The sequence below is a fragment of the Accipiter gentilis genome, chromosome 9, assembly GCF_929443795.1.
Source record: "Accipiter gentilis chromosome 9, bAccGen1.1, whole genome shotgun sequence".
Taxonomy (NCBI): Eukaryota; Metazoa; Chordata; class Aves; order Accipitriformes; family Accipitridae; genus Astur; species Astur gentilis.
The window spans coordinates 20413128-20428419 of NC_064888.1; the positions used below are offsets into that span (position 1 = coordinate 20413128).

The 15292-nt window shown below is 43.1% G+C and overlaps 1 protein-coding gene across 8 annotated transcripts in view; it reads right to left on the reverse strand.

Annotated features, from left to right (window-relative positions):
* ZSWIM8 (zinc finger SWIM-type containing 8) overlaps window positions 1-4438 on the reverse strand; it is a 72996-nt gene extending 68558 nt beyond the window's left edge. For all 8 annotated transcript variants that reach the window (XR_007507375.1, XR_007507374.1, XR_007507373.1 and 5 more), the window contains exon 1: window positions 3259-4438. Coding sequence is in view for 1 of the 8 variants with exons in the window: in XM_049811367.1 (XP_049667324.1) it covers window positions 3259-3436 (178 nt within the window). In the remaining 7 variants the exon portion in view is untranslated. The remainder of the gene's footprint in view (window positions 1-3258) is intronic.
* Between the last annotated feature and the right edge of the window lie 10854 nt (window positions 4439-15292).

Genomic DNA, 15292 nt, shown 5'->3' on the forward strand with positions numbered 1-15292 from the left:
AGTACAGGTGAATCAGTGGAGATTGAGAGCAGTTTCAAAATCTAAGAGCATCCATAAAGTGGACACAATGCATTCCTCCTTCATGTTAGAATTCTACATTTAAAGAGAAAATTCCTTTCTAGAAAGTAATATAAGAGGACTATAAGAGGACTTTACCATAGTCAAAATTAAATGAGGGAAAATCAACCAGTTACAGTCCTATTTTTCTGATATAACTACTCAAGATACCTGATTTAATGAAGACTTCTGTTCCAAGGATCATATTAGAGAAACTCAGACATTTTTCTCTATCTTCCATCATCTTTATAGGAAGCTGATGGGGTGACGGACAAACAAGTAGATAACTCAACTTTTTGGTGACACTCTGCAGTGACTACTGTGTATATTTGCAACAAGCTACCCCAAGCCTTATTGTTAAATTTACAGTAAGCATAATCATAATATTAAAAATACCCAAGAAGAAAATAAAAAATTGCAAAAAGAAAGCAAGCCGTAACTAGTGTGTGTGTGGGTAGTTTGTTTAAGAAGAGTACTCCCCAGCCAACAGCACTTACATCAGTCTCAGGGGGATTCTCTTTGAACTAATTAATGAAGAATTGGAAGCTCACAAGTACAAACTGAAAACAACTGAAAAAGCTAGAAATCCTTTCTATTACATAACTTATCTGGCTGATCCCAAATCAAAACAGAGGCTAAGCTCCAAACTGGAGGAAAAGGCTAGCAGAATATAGTTGCTGTTGTTTTTCCTTAGCATTTAACACCAAAGAACTCCATGTCTAACCTCATTTTTTGTTTGCATAGGCAGCTACATCACAGACCACAGGAAAAGGGTAAACTATGGAAATAAAAACACACAGCTCAATTCAGAATGATCATGTTTTAGAGGACTCACTACAACTGACAACCTCAGGATTCAGCAAGTTCTCAATACAAACTGTTTTTTCTGACTACAAAAATACTGTCAAAAAGAGGTGCTAAAAATAATTAAATTGGTACAGGAGTTCTGAAATCCAAGGAGATCCCCGATGATGACAGATTCCTCATCAGACCAGACTCACTGGCAACACACTGCATACAGTAAAGTACCTGCAAGTGTTCCATGTTGATAATATCATATGTGACTTCGTAGAGCAGATAAATAATTATTTAGGCAGCAAATCTATGTTCCCATACTTCTCAAAATAACTCTGACCCAGAGCCTGGGAATTGCCAGCAAAGGCCTTAAAGCAGGCAACAGTATCCTTCCAGGACATCTCTCTTGTTAAAGTAAAACTTTCATAGAAAGGAATTAAGTCCCTCTACAGATAAAACCTAAAAAATATGAACCAAGTACAAGCAATACAACCCTCACCTATGCAGGTTCACAGCATCCGGAACAGCAACATCTCAATATGGTGTAAATAATTACAGTTATCACAACAATAATGTTAGCTATTGTGTTTCTCATGTCAGGAAAGAGACTGAGGACTGCAAATATGCACAATCTACTGAAGTGATTGTTCATTTTAATGCAACAAGTTGATGACAACAGAGAGAGCAATTGCTGCTTGCTTTTAATTCGGTCAAGAGAGCTGAAGGAACTAGGCCAAGACCCAGAAAAACACACATACACTGAACCAGTGGAGAACAGTTGGCTAAAAGCATCTCAAAGTTGAACAAAAATTATCACCTTTTAAAACATCAGTCTGACCCATAGATCTGTACAAACCAGCTTCATACACCTCTGCCAAACTAGAGATGTCTTTATTTCCACAGCAGTATGTTTTCAAAACTTCAGCTCCTTTCCAGCAATTAACATATGCAACAAGACTTAAAGCAAAGCATGAAGTTTATACGCTTTGTCCTGTACCCAATGCTTATTTCTGCATGGCAGGATTCATAGCTTTAAAAAACACACCAACACTATTCCCCTTCTTTACACCAGTAGAATGTTCCATACTAAAACCAATGTGTCCCAGCAGCAGGATCCAAGAGAGCTATGAAAGTTGGACATATATTCAGCATTTCTCTCTCTCTCTCTCTCATTTTGGCGTTTTTTTATATTAAGTGCCCATCCTACCCTCAACTCTAATCCTGACTAGTCAGGAAACACAGGCAGTTACACACCTGGGGCTAGGGACAGTTCTCAAATTTATTAAAAATTTAAAACTCAAGCTGCTCTCGAAAGCCTACAGTTAATGCAAAGTGTACTTTCTGGTCCTAATCCAGTGACAAGTGAGCATTTGTCCATAGCATAACATGGCCAGATTTCCGCACAATTCAATATAAATTGCATTCTCTGTTCATGTAAGGCCAACATTCGGAAGAGAATGAAGTTCTGCAGTTCCAGATAGGGAGATATTAATGAGGCAGTTGATGGTCACAAAGGTCAGCAATAACAGGAAAAGTACTGACACTGGACTGAAAGAAAAGAAAGGAGATAAAATGAAGAGTAGAAAGGGCTTGTGTAATTTCTGTTAACTGTATTTCTGGCTCTGCTTGTGTAAACACCACCTGAATTCTAGGGTCAAGATGCATCACAATAACAGACAAATTAAGTTTAACTTTGGAAAAAAAAAATCAAACAAAGAGTTAGTAGCTATATGTTAATTTTAAATAATTTTTAATTGCTGATGTTATCTATTTTCCTGTCTGCTATTAAAAATAAATTACTATCAAAAGAAAGGAAATATAACAACTCTTGAAGCAAACACACTGTAGTTTGCTGACTTCTTTGTGACAGTCTTAAGGCCCTCTTGCTCTACTACTGCAAAAGAAAGTTTGCTAATTTACTAGAAAAAAGGGAAATGTAAAGAAACAGACAAGGAAAATAGACTGCTGTATACAATGATGGCTTAGTGCTTCTACACGAGTAGTTTTATAGCAGTTACAACAACCTCTAAGAAACTTTAGTGTATTTCAGTCAAAGCAAGTGGGAACCTACGTATAGTTATCCCCAGTCAAATCTGTAGTTTGTTCATAGAAAACTCTTTTCAGATTTCCAAGAGCAAGCCCACAAAATCTACTCAGAAAAGCAGCACTACAATACTACAGAATGCATGCAGGTGAAAACTCACCCAACAGACAGCTTTGTCTTAAGATCGCCAGTATATTTTCAGTTTCAATCTTTGGTCAAAAGTTATCCTGACAATGATCCTACATGTGACTTCTCTTTGCAGCTTTGACATTCCTTCTGCAGATCTCCTCACCCACCAACCCCCCTTGCCCCACAGCTTCCACGAGTCCAAAGAGCATCCCAACGAAACCAGGTGACCTCACCTTTCATTTTGACAGTGGGAGAATTGGGTCCAGCCGATTGCTTCCTCCATCCTCTCCAGTTCTGGCAAAGGCTCTCTGCCTCAGAGATGAAGGAACAAAGAGAGTCTTCTTCAAAGCGATCCGAGTCTTCAAATGAAAACCTCTCCCCGTCCTCCCACTCTGCGAACATGAGTTCCATCACATCCGACAGGCGACGTGGGGGGAAAACAATAAAGACAGAAACAGCACTGCTCACTTTTAACAGGTGGATGGACTTGAGGGCTCCTGCAGTACTTAAAACCTCAATTTTGATTCGATCCCCATACTACAGTGCCAGGAAAAACAAAGCCAGTGCTATCTGAGGTGGGAGAAGCAGGAAATCAAATGAGGGGAAGCTCGTAAAAATCCTAGGAAAAAAACAAACAAACAAACAAAAACCAAAAAAACCCCACAAAAAAAACAAAACCCGAGTTCTTTAAAAAGTTAAAAAAATGCTTATGTCCACAAAATGTACTTGAGGCGGAGGGAGACTGGCTGGTCTAGGAGAGCTGCCTCCAGGCGGGACAGGTGCCTGCCGGCCACACGGAGGGTCTGAAGGCTTCCGACGCCCACGGCCCCGGCGGATGAGGGAAGGGGCCGGTTTCCTTCTCCAGGGCTCCCGCCGGGGGAAAGCAGGTATCTGTGCGCAGGGCCAAGTCTCCCTGAGGTTGTGCTTTTCTCACTCTCGGTGCAGGAACCGGAGGGAGGGCGAGAAGGGGCAGCGGGGGGCGGGCGGGGGGGGACGGACGGGACAACTTCCCTCCCGCTGGCGGAGGCTTAAAAACGGCCTGGCGGGGCCGGGGCGCCCGCGGCGGGGGAGGCGCGACCTCCCGGCGAGCTCGTCACGGGCGCCAACGGGCGGCGGGCAGCGGCTCCGGCCTCATGGGGGCGCGGGCGGCGGCAGGCGGGGAGAGCCCGGCTCTGGTCGCCGGCCGGGAGGGGCGGGAGGGGGGGGCAGGCAGCCCGTCGCCGCCGCCGCTGCTGCCGCCGCTGCTGCTCCCGTCGCGGTCGGACCCCGCGGTTCTTAGGTGCCCATGGCCAGCAGGGCCCCGCGCGCGGACGCCCCCCCGTGCCCGGCCCGATGGCGGTTCGCTGTCCTGGCGCGACGGCAGCGGCAGCAGCAGCAGGTCCCTGCCCGGCGCGGGCACCAAGATGGCTCCGCGCTTCCCAGCTTCACCTGCGACACCCCGCCCCCCTCCCCCCGCCAGCTGAGCTATACTTCCGCCGCGGCGCTTCCGGCTTCCGCTACTGGGCTCCGGCGGGCGCGGGGGGCATGCCGGGATAGCCGAGCTGCTGCGGGGCTCGGCGGTGTGAGGGACTTCGGGCCTCGTCTCCCGGAAGGGTCGAGCCGAGCCCCGGCCCGGCCCGACCCTTCCGGGTCAGGGAGGCAGGGAAGAGCCGAGGGAACTACCAGCGGAGAAAAGGGTGCCCGGTAGCCGGGTTAGGCTTGCTGTGAAGGTGGAGTCCCAAAGGAAGGGCCGTAGGGCTCGGCCTGGGGCCTGTCTGCTGCTTCTTAACAAGCGGGTGAACCCGGGGACAGGCTGGAGCAGCTTTGAATGGGGCCGTAATAAAACAAAAATAAAACAAAAAACTTGCCTGTTGTACCTGCATGTACTGCCAAAGGCGACAGGAGAGCACGAGCAACACTAAAATGTGGGGGGTTTACCCCCAGAAAGTACTGCACGTAAGTTGCATAAGGTAGAAACGACTCTGCTGTGACCATCTGATTGGAGATAAACACTCAACTTCCCAGTAACATTTTCTATTTAAAACAGCCAGGAAAGAACACAAGGGAAATAAAACATGAGGGGAATATGGCTCTTAGAAGAAGCAGCCTATTTCAAAGGTACCAGTTAAACCTCCATGACCTCTTTCCTCAGACCGAGAAAGCCCCTCGCGCTCCAGCAGAGGCCGAAGGGAAGGAAGCAGGTGTCTGGGGAGTTGCAGGAGTCTGAACAACTCCAGCACTAAAACAGAGAAAGTAACTCATGTGCCAGTTATGTAAGGAGTTGCATAGGTTAGGTAAGGTTTTTCTCATACTACCATCTCTGAAAGTGGGAGGGAGGGGCCTGCCTGAGTTTTTTCTATAATTCTGTCTTGCTTTGGACATCTAGTTCCTTGGTTCCTTGTGAGACTGGACCAGTAAAACACCAAATGGTAAGTTTTCTCTCTTGAGTAAGAGTCAGCCAAACAGCTATAGGCTGGACCTGCAGCTCCCTTCCCATTTTTGTACAGAGGAAAAAAAGCAAATGACATAAAAAAAAAAAAAGAGCTATGGAAAAAAGAATGATGTACTAAGAAACAGTAATCCTAGAACTGTCTGGGAACGCTCACCATCTCTGTCATCTTAATTCACTATAGTCCTTGATCCAAAAAAATTACGTTAATTGATGCGTCCTCATAGTGCGTCTTAAGAGATGCCCCTTGGACCTCAAGGGCAACTTCCTCCATGGCTTGTTCTTACATACATAATGCTTACCAGTTTAAGATCCTGAACACAAAGATGCATCACTAAAATGTCCATCAACTCTAAGAGGTATGTTTACTTGTGTAAATGTCAGATCCTTCGGTGCCTCCTAGTGTAATGTAACTTCTGGGAAGGGCCAGAATCCTGAGCAAAGGCAGGTGGTGGCTTTCCCACCAGTAGAGAAAAAGGGAGAGTCTGCAGCATCCTAGTCCTCAAATCTTTCTCCCAGATTTCATCTAACAATGTGTTGCTTGTCCAAAGCTACTGTTCTAAAAATACACAATTCATTTCAGGGATCCTCTTGAGGAGGTATCTGAGGTAATAGCTTTACAAGAAAAGTATTAATGTCATGTCTTTTTACATAAATAAATAAATAATTTTTAGCCAAATAAACTCTCACAATATTAATAGGATTGCTGTGGTTTTTTCTCAGAAACTTTTGCCATCAGCCTATCTGTATACATTTCCATTAGATAGAAAGAGCTCATTTATACTCATGCACACATACATATGGCAAGGCTTGACATCTCACGGGCAATACTATCTTTAATAGTCTATGTTGTGGTTTAACCCCAGCCAGCAACTAAGCACCACGCAGCTGGTCTCTCATCCCCCCACCCAGTGGGATGGGGGAGAGAATCGGGGGAAAAAAGTAAAACTCATGGGTTAAGATAAGAACAGTTTAATAGGACAGAAAGGAAGAAAATAACAATTACAATAATAACAATAATAAAAAATTGGAATATACAAAACAAGCGATGCCCATTTAGTTCCCAAGCAGCAATCCACCCCCCAGGCCAACTCCCCCCAGTTTATATACTGCACATGGTATGGAATACCCCTCTGGCCAGTTTGGGTCAGCTGTCCTGGCTGTGTCCCTGCTCAACTTCTTGTGCCCCTCCAGCCTTCTTGCCAGCTGGGCATGAGAAGCCTAACAATCCTTGACTTAGTCTAAACACTACTCAGCAACAACTGAAAGCATCAGTGTGTTATCAACATTCTTCTCACACTAAATCCAAAACATAACACTATACCAGCTACTAGGAAGAAAATTAACTCTATATCTCAGCCAAAACCAGGACAGTCTGTTACACAAAAATCTGTGTATCAAAGCCTATTAAATCAATTCAGGATCTCTGAAATTCAGAGACTCTTCCTTGGTAAAAATAAAAGCATTGGCCTAGAACCTGTTTTTCAGCTAGTGAGGAATAGTATTAATTAACAATAGTTGTTGCAATTACCCTGTGAGCTATGACACACAGTTAGGCAATTAGGTAATTACTGTGCTCAGCCTCTTTCTACAGTATGCAGGGGCAAGCAGAGAGTGATACTTAGCAGAGCCTGGGGATTTAGAGCATTGAGTAAAATGCTTTGCCCTTAGTTCTACAAAGTCAAAACGTTTAGACCTTGGTTCCACAAAGATAATAGTGATAGGATACTTGATATCCTCGAAACCACCACAGCAGTATGTCAATGCTGAGCTGGTACAAAGTGACTCTAATGATGGAAAGTTCTCCACAGATGTCTGAAGGAGGATCTTCATCAGCAAAGCTCCAGCTGGTACCACACCATTCTTCACACTCTACTGTCTAGCCCATGGGTTCTTCTTTTCCTTTTTTCTGTTGTCAGTGATCTGAGGTGCAGGAATGTCACTTCTGGGGTTTCTTCAAGTAGATTTAGCCCTAGTACTCTCTCACTTATGAATTTACCAGAGCTGGAGTTTTGTTGACCTTCTACCAAATTACTTGGATTAAGACTATCTCAAAATGCAATGTAATACTTAATAAACAAAAATTTTGACCTCCTGATTAACCCAAAGTGGCCCAAAGTCATAGCCAAGCTCAAAACAACAGTTGGTCACAGTGCAGCGTGCAAACTTGATGACTGTTTTCATCCTTCTGATAAGGGATAGTTTTCCCCAGGCATAGCCCACTGCAGTCTTACCAGGCAGAGGTACGGGAGTGGTTTGGTTTGGGGAGGAGAAAATTTCCATGTGTGGGCTAGTATGAGAATTTGAGGAATTATGCAGTTACCTGAGCACCTGCTCAGGTGCTCATGTGGACACCTCAGTGACCTGAGCCAATACAGAGTACAGGTTCTCTCCTAGCCTCACAAGACAACTGTCAGTAATGAATGCTCCTTGTCAGCAGGGCTTCTGTTCCATGGTTTGAGGAGGATTATCACCTCTTAAACTAAGATGCAGAAATAATTCCCAAATTCAGTTGGGATCCTCCAGGGCAGTGTTTGGGACTCCCCAAAGTTCAAAGACAGTTTGCATCCTCCAGTGGCAAGAAAGAAGATAAGAAGAAGAACACCATGAGAGAAGAGACTATGGGAGGGCAGGATGATGCTCCCAATGTCAAGCATCTGAATCAAATTCTCCAAGAAGATGCCCAGTCTTTAGAAGCTAAGGAGGGTGGGATGAGGGGACACTACTCGAGGTAAGAAAGCCTTGATTAGTGCATCCCTTCATTAATTTGGGATGGTTCTGGTTTGTCTTGATTTGTTTTTGGGTGCTCTGCCAAGTGCTGGGCTCTTTGCCAAGAAGCAGCTCTCAGGCTCTCTGCTCCCACCATTTCTGTCCGAGTGCATACTTCTACTGCATGCTATGCTCTCAGGCTGGTATCACAGCCACAACTCCCCAGTCTGTCCATCTCAGCAGGTTATACCCACCACGCTGTCTCCCCACCCTTGGTCTGGGGAGGCACAGCACTACCCTACTCCAGGTATTTTGTCCCTTCCTACACCTTCTCCTGAACTCCCTGTGTCTGATGCAGCTGGCAACAACTTTGAAGCAAATGAACAGACACATGCACAGAAAAGACAATGAAGACAAATTTCTACAGTGTGCACAAAATATAATATAATATTATTATATAATAAAGTGAGGGCCGTTTCCCACAAGGTTGCTGCCTCTTCCTCTGTGCTGAATATTGAAAGAAAACAAATTGGTGAAAATGGCTTTTCATGTTTTTCACCATGTTAATGACTGGTTAATGCTAGGCTGCAGATGACATCCTGACATGGGCTTGGTGCATCTCCCAAGACTTCTTCCCAGGTGTTGGCTAAGGCTGGTAACAGGTTGTTCTTCCAAGCAATGTACCACACAGGTCCCCACAGTGCAGCAAGGTCAACATCCCACAGGTGCACTAGGCAGGCGAGCAGAGGCAGGACACCATGAGAGCCAGGTATGAGTTCTGTCTCTCGTGTTCTGGCTAATCCAACAGAAAAGTTGTCCTGCGTTTAACTGGATCAAATTTGTACTGCCAAATGACCTGTTCGTGCCCAGCAGTAATTCCAGAGAGACACACCTGCCTGATAAAGGGAATTCTGGCAGGTTACATCAATAGCAGTCTGGGTCAAGGGCATTGCAGAGAATCAATGCCACATAAGAAAGCAGAGCTACATGAAGGTATCACAGTACTTTGTGGAGTGTTGCATGAAAGAAGGGTTTCACCTGCAGGAAAAGTGTTTCCCTGGTGAGGAAAAAATTATTTAGAAGATTGTAGGAGTCTAAAAGAATAAAAAAAATACAGCTTCAATTTTAAAGTGTATTTTCGCAGGGGAAAAGGAGATGAAAGAAGAGCAAAATAAGAAACTAAACACATTGCATCCAAGGACTGACATGGTAACTACAGGTGAGATTCAGCACCCTGACCTAGATGTTGTGGTATTTGGAACAGCATAAATGGGCAGGGAGATACAGTGATGGCATAAGCCTGATGCTACTCCCACATATCTTTTGTCAATATTACATACAACACAGCACTGTTAGCTTTTACCAGAATCCAGGAGAGAATACACATTACACAAAGAAAGGAGGAATACTAGACAGTGATACTCAATACTAATTTGACATGCTTCAAATTATAAGGGGGCTTCAGCACATTATGTTTAACTGCATTAAATTAGAGCAATCCTCATTCCCATTCCTTCTTCTTCCAGCTTTGAGATACCACAAGTTGCAGAAATTTCCAAAGAAATCTTGCTTTCACTTTCTCAAACACCACAGGCTGAAAGCATGGAAAACCTGATGGAAGTTATGAGTCAAGCAAAGCAGGGTGAACATTTGCACTGCTATCTTAAAATGCATTTCAAGAGACTGAAAAAATGTGTCTTCTGGCTTGTGCAGACCAGACTTGGGTGTATTGTTCCCCTGGCTAACGTGAGGGAGTGCAGGTGTGATTACTCACTTCTCCAATGTCCTCAGGGCTATGGCTTGGAAAGGCACAGGAGTTCATAAACACTCATCCATTTTTTTTCCAGCCAACTTATTGCATGAGACAGGCATATATTTTCCCTTGTGGATCTCCCAACAGACAAAAACTATAGTCACTGTTGAGGAGACCATGAAAAATAGGATCTGACAATTTCAGCAGTCCTCTGCTAGGAAGAAAGAAATTCAATAAGAAATCCTGCAGAGATGACAAGTTTGCCACTTAGAATGGTTTCTCCCTTACAGGGATGTACTTTTTTTTTTTTTCTTTTCCTTTCCTTTCTCTCTTATTTCAGAGGAAGGAAATTGCTGTTCAGAATTCCTCTGCCTCTGTTATACATGATTTTCAAAATGCAGCATTTCATATGAGACACATATGAGCGCTCACACATACCCTGAAGCAGAATTGCAACATTTACATTTGTTTCCTGTCTTATGCTCTCACTGGGGACTAAAAATCAAAGAGAGTCTGCATTGCACCCCAGAATTGTCTGCTTTTCACTGGTGAGTCATGTGGTACTCTACAAGTCATATCCAGCGTGGTTTTATTTCTGATCACATGGAAAGTAAAACACATCCTTGGTATGGCTTGAATCTAACACAGACTCAATAACAAAATAAAGCACTCTAGAGATTTTATCACTGCTGATGCAGTGGGACCCAGCTGTTCAGCTACATTCTGACTCGGCAAAGATTTCATTGTCTTTTCACATGTGATAATGCACTCAGAAATAACAAGCAAAGGGAAATTTTTAAAGCATACATGTGGCTTTGTGTCTAAGTAATACATTGAATATGCAGAGGAATAGTTTCTCATGCTCTGGCACTATGACACTATGGCAAACTACAGATAATTCTTGTATCTTAAGTTCTTGTTCCTCCTAGAAGATCACTGGTTCACTATCACTGATATATACTGATCACTGTTAATAACAGATATTAAACATCTCCAGAGACATTACAACCAACTACCATTGTTATTTATTTCAAAACACTGGGCCTGTAGAACAGATGGAGCAAATACTGCTTTAGCACAAAAGAAGGGACAGCACACAGCTTGTTTCCCCTTGCTCTGCTTCTAACGAGACAAGTGTCTGTGCAATATGCATGGAGCTTTCCCAGACACTGCACACTGAGAAGCTGAAAGCAAAGCCACCCTGAGGAATCACAAGCTCTGGAAACAAATTTCCTTCCTTTGGATTGAGCAGTTTCCAATCTTTGACTAATCCTTTCCACAGGAGACTTTGAACTGATGGTGTCCAAGGTTCTCTCTTTGGAATCTTATAGAACATGAACATATGCCTGATATTAAAGCCTTATTCAAAAGTGAATTTGCTGTTTGTGAGATAAATGACTGGTATGTACATACATACATGGAAAATGGAGTCAGTAGAACACTTTGCAACAGCTATTAAAATTGTTGTTATAAAGCAGAAGACAACAATTATGGCTAAAACCTCATGTATGAACATAACTACTGTTCTTCAGAAAGCATAAGATGACATTTATAGATAATATTGCCTGCAAGGATTACTGAGCATATTTTGACTAGTGTCTTGTATTTCACAGGTTACAAGTATATTTTCCTCTTCCTTTCACAGTAACCTGCAGAAACATTTGTTTTCTTTTTCACACTTTGTTCTTTCTTCTGCCATTACCAAAGCTGACAGTCTGGCAGGCTTTAATATGCACTATAAGTTCACAGATAAATTAAAGGAGTAGCATCAAGCTAAAAGGAACTGGAAAGAGATGCTCTCCATTTCTCCAAGGGGAAAGAAAACAACTGTTACACTGCAAGTCCTCTTTTTTTTCAGTTGATATCACATTTAGACATTTCCTCAGCTAAGATAAAAAGATAGTGAAAGCAGTAATACCTCTCTCCTTTGTCTAGAGAGCAGGTCAGATACCCTATTTATGGAAATCCAGCAACTGATAACTCAGTTTGTCTAGAGAGCATATTACCCTAACTAGCAATGTTACATGCTTGAAAGCTTCCTAAATACTCTGAGAAACCTCTTTTGTTGCAGACATTAACAAAAACATAAGTTCCTTGACTTATTTTCAGTCTGCCAAAAAATAATCAAGGAAAGTTTCTAAATGTGACATTCCTTCTCTATCAATCTACAGTTTTAGAAATCAAAAATAGTAATCACAGAAAAGGAGATGGAAGTGCTGCAGTAGCTGACTCTCAGCACACCTTTGCTGTAGAAGCCAGGTTTCTGTATTTGCTGCTGAGGGTACAGTCAGTAAGTAAAGAATCACTGTTGGGAGACATAGGAAGTCCGTTCATTCATCTCAAGGCCAACATACACTATTCTGCAATATATGTAAGCAGATCCTGACTAACAGAAGTAATCCTTCAAACTTAGAGGTACCTTGCTCTGCTGTATTTACATGATTCTCGCATCTTCAGGAGCAGAAACTTTCTACACACTATGAAACCTGTTCCTTCAGATGAAACTGGCCATAGCAAAATTTGCACTATAGCTGCCTCTCAGCACTTAAATCTTTCAAAATAAAAAGATTAGGCACTTTAGCACTTAAATATAGGAATAACAGATTGCTAAGAAAAGCAAGTGCAAGAACACCACTGTACAATATTACATGGATGGTAAAATAGTCTATGTATTCTGTACAGCCTTTTGTCAGAAAAATAATCTAGAGTTAGGGATGTGAAGCTTTTTATTTTAAAAAATTAATTAATGCTACCTCCCATCAGAATTCAGTGGGAGGTTCAATTGTCAACCGAATTATCAGTTCAACATAAGGTTCTCTCTTACAAAAAGTGAGGTTGCTACAACCACACGGCAGCACTCCATTTAAGAAAACACACCTTGACAAGTTTTGTGCTCATGAGTGTGGGTAACGGTCAGCGCTTTCCAAGTTATATATATTTAACTGGCCTCTTGTGTAAGAAAGAGGAGACACTAACAAAAATATTATGAATGTCACGATGACTGAAAATTACCTGGGCTGCTAGATACAGAGGTAACACCTCTCAGTCACTTCTCTGTTTCTGTAAGAAGCAAGGGAGAAAAGATTTTATCTTTTTTTTTCCTAGACCTACTTACTTGAGCAAGTAGGACCTATTGCAGGGTGCTCTGTAAAACAAATCAGTCGATCCTTAAAATTATCTGGATGCTGTCCTGGGTTCAGCTGGGATAGAGTTAATTTTCACAGGAACCTGGGAGGTGGGGGCATAACCGGGGCAGCTGACCTGGACTAGCCAAGGAGCTATTCCATACCATGTGACATCCTGCCCAGTATATAAATGGGGAGCGGGCCGGGGGGTGGTCTCTGTTTTCGGTGGGGGAAGTGGCGGAACGTCGGGTCCCGGGTGGTGAGCAGTTGCACTGTGCATCACTCTTTTTGTATACTTTTTTTCATTAGTGCCATTGTTGCTGTTGTAATCTCTTTTGTGTTTGTCCCAGTAAACTGCCTTTATCTCAACCCTCGAGGTTCCAGTTTCTTTTCCTTTTCTCTCCTCCGTCTCCTCCCCATCCCACCGGAGGGGGGCGGAGGAGTGAGCGAGCGTCTGCGTGGTCCTTTGTTACCGGACGGGCTGAAACCACGACAGATGCTTATTGGTAAAGAGTGTTCATCTCATTCTATTTTACCTGCAGATCTCATATCCCTGATATACTCAGGAGGCAAGCTCTTTGAACAGGATCCTCCTCCTTTAGGAGACTTAGGATTCCCACAGTAAATCAGCTGCTTCTCTTTCCACCTCTCCTCTCTAGGTAGGTGACCAGCCCTTAGCAGGTACTGACAGCTGGTGCTTTTGTGAGCTGACTCAAAAGCTACTAACTTTTCTAGGCAGATCTTCATTTTCAGCCGTGTGCCTGCAAAATGCTGTGACAAACTCTTGTAAAACTTACCATCCAAAACTTTAATACATTTCCCAAGGTAATTTCCCATGTCTTCTTGGGGGATGAAAAGCAGATTTGTGTAATTCTAGCATCACATTTAGTGTTGAATCTAGCAACCTGTATTTATTCAGGATGGTTAAATATAACAGTAGTAGGAATTTAGTGAGTGGTGGCACATTCTTTGCTTATTTCTTCAGGCATCTTGTGTGTGGACACTCCTGCCTCATCTGAACAGAGGCATCCGATTCAGACAGTGCGTCACCCCCAAGTGTCAACAACAAAGTTTGTTTAAGCAAATTGTTAAACCTGTGTAACTACGAAGACAAGCCTTGTAGGACAATAAAGATGTCTCAAGTCTTAATCAGCCTAGCTGTGGTTTAAATATTTATATTAAAAATATTATATTATTAATAATATTTATATTCTTATATTTATATATATATTTGGGGAGTTAAAAGGGTTTCTGTTGAGACCTTGGTATAGTTGTGCTGAATCAGAAGATCTCCTTCTTTGTCTTGCTAGAGATAATGAAATGGTAAACCTAAGCACAGGAGCTTTCCTCCAGTGTGTTGGGTTGCTGGTTCTAAAAAACCACAGAGTGTTCAGTACTCTGAATAGAACACTTGTCCCCTCTTAAACAGGTCTCTATCCCACAATCGGAGATTGTAATCCTACTTTATCTCCAGCAAGCCTGTACATGCAGGTGGGGAGAGGGAAAAGAGTAAGGATGGAACTAACCTTTAGAAGCACATTTTCTTCTTTGTATACAGCTCAGTTTCAAGCAGAGCAGATTAGTTAAACTGCAAAGAGGGGTTTGTTGTTGTATTTTGAAGAGGTTTTGTTCTGCTTTTGAGAAGAAAGTAAGAGAAGTATAAACTTTCACAGTGGTTTCAGCTGAGTTGTCCAGTTACATTGCCATGGTAAATCTCTCCCACACTCCCTATCTTCACCATGAGGAGAGTGCACTGTCAGGGCTAGCACGTCAGGCAAACATGACAGCACGCAGCTGCATGACCTCTTCTCGTGGAAACCTTTGACAGGTACCTGGCTTCTGAGCCCCAGGGCGGGCATGGGTTAGGAATCTCAACATGCGCAGCAAACGCTTCCCAGTAGGATTAATGTGCTGCAATTTTAATTCCTGCCCATTTGTTTCTTCTGTTGGGCAGCAACTGAACATGAGCCCAGCACTGACTTACCTCTGTTTCCAGCTCAGCCCTTTAAGCCGCAGCTGCACTGATGTCTGTATGAGGGCCAGCACAGATAGAAATAGGTAGCAGAAACAAGGCCTTTTGCTTAGCTGACATCAGAGCAACACAGCTTCACAGCTTCTTTTTGGTAAAGCTGATCCAAAGCAGCTGTTTCTTCCTTTCAAGAGACAGGCTAGTTTTGAAAATCTGTGAAGAGAAAGGTGCCTTCTATCTCTGGCAGAATGTGTCAGATTTTAAAAGCAGGGAGGGGAAGATC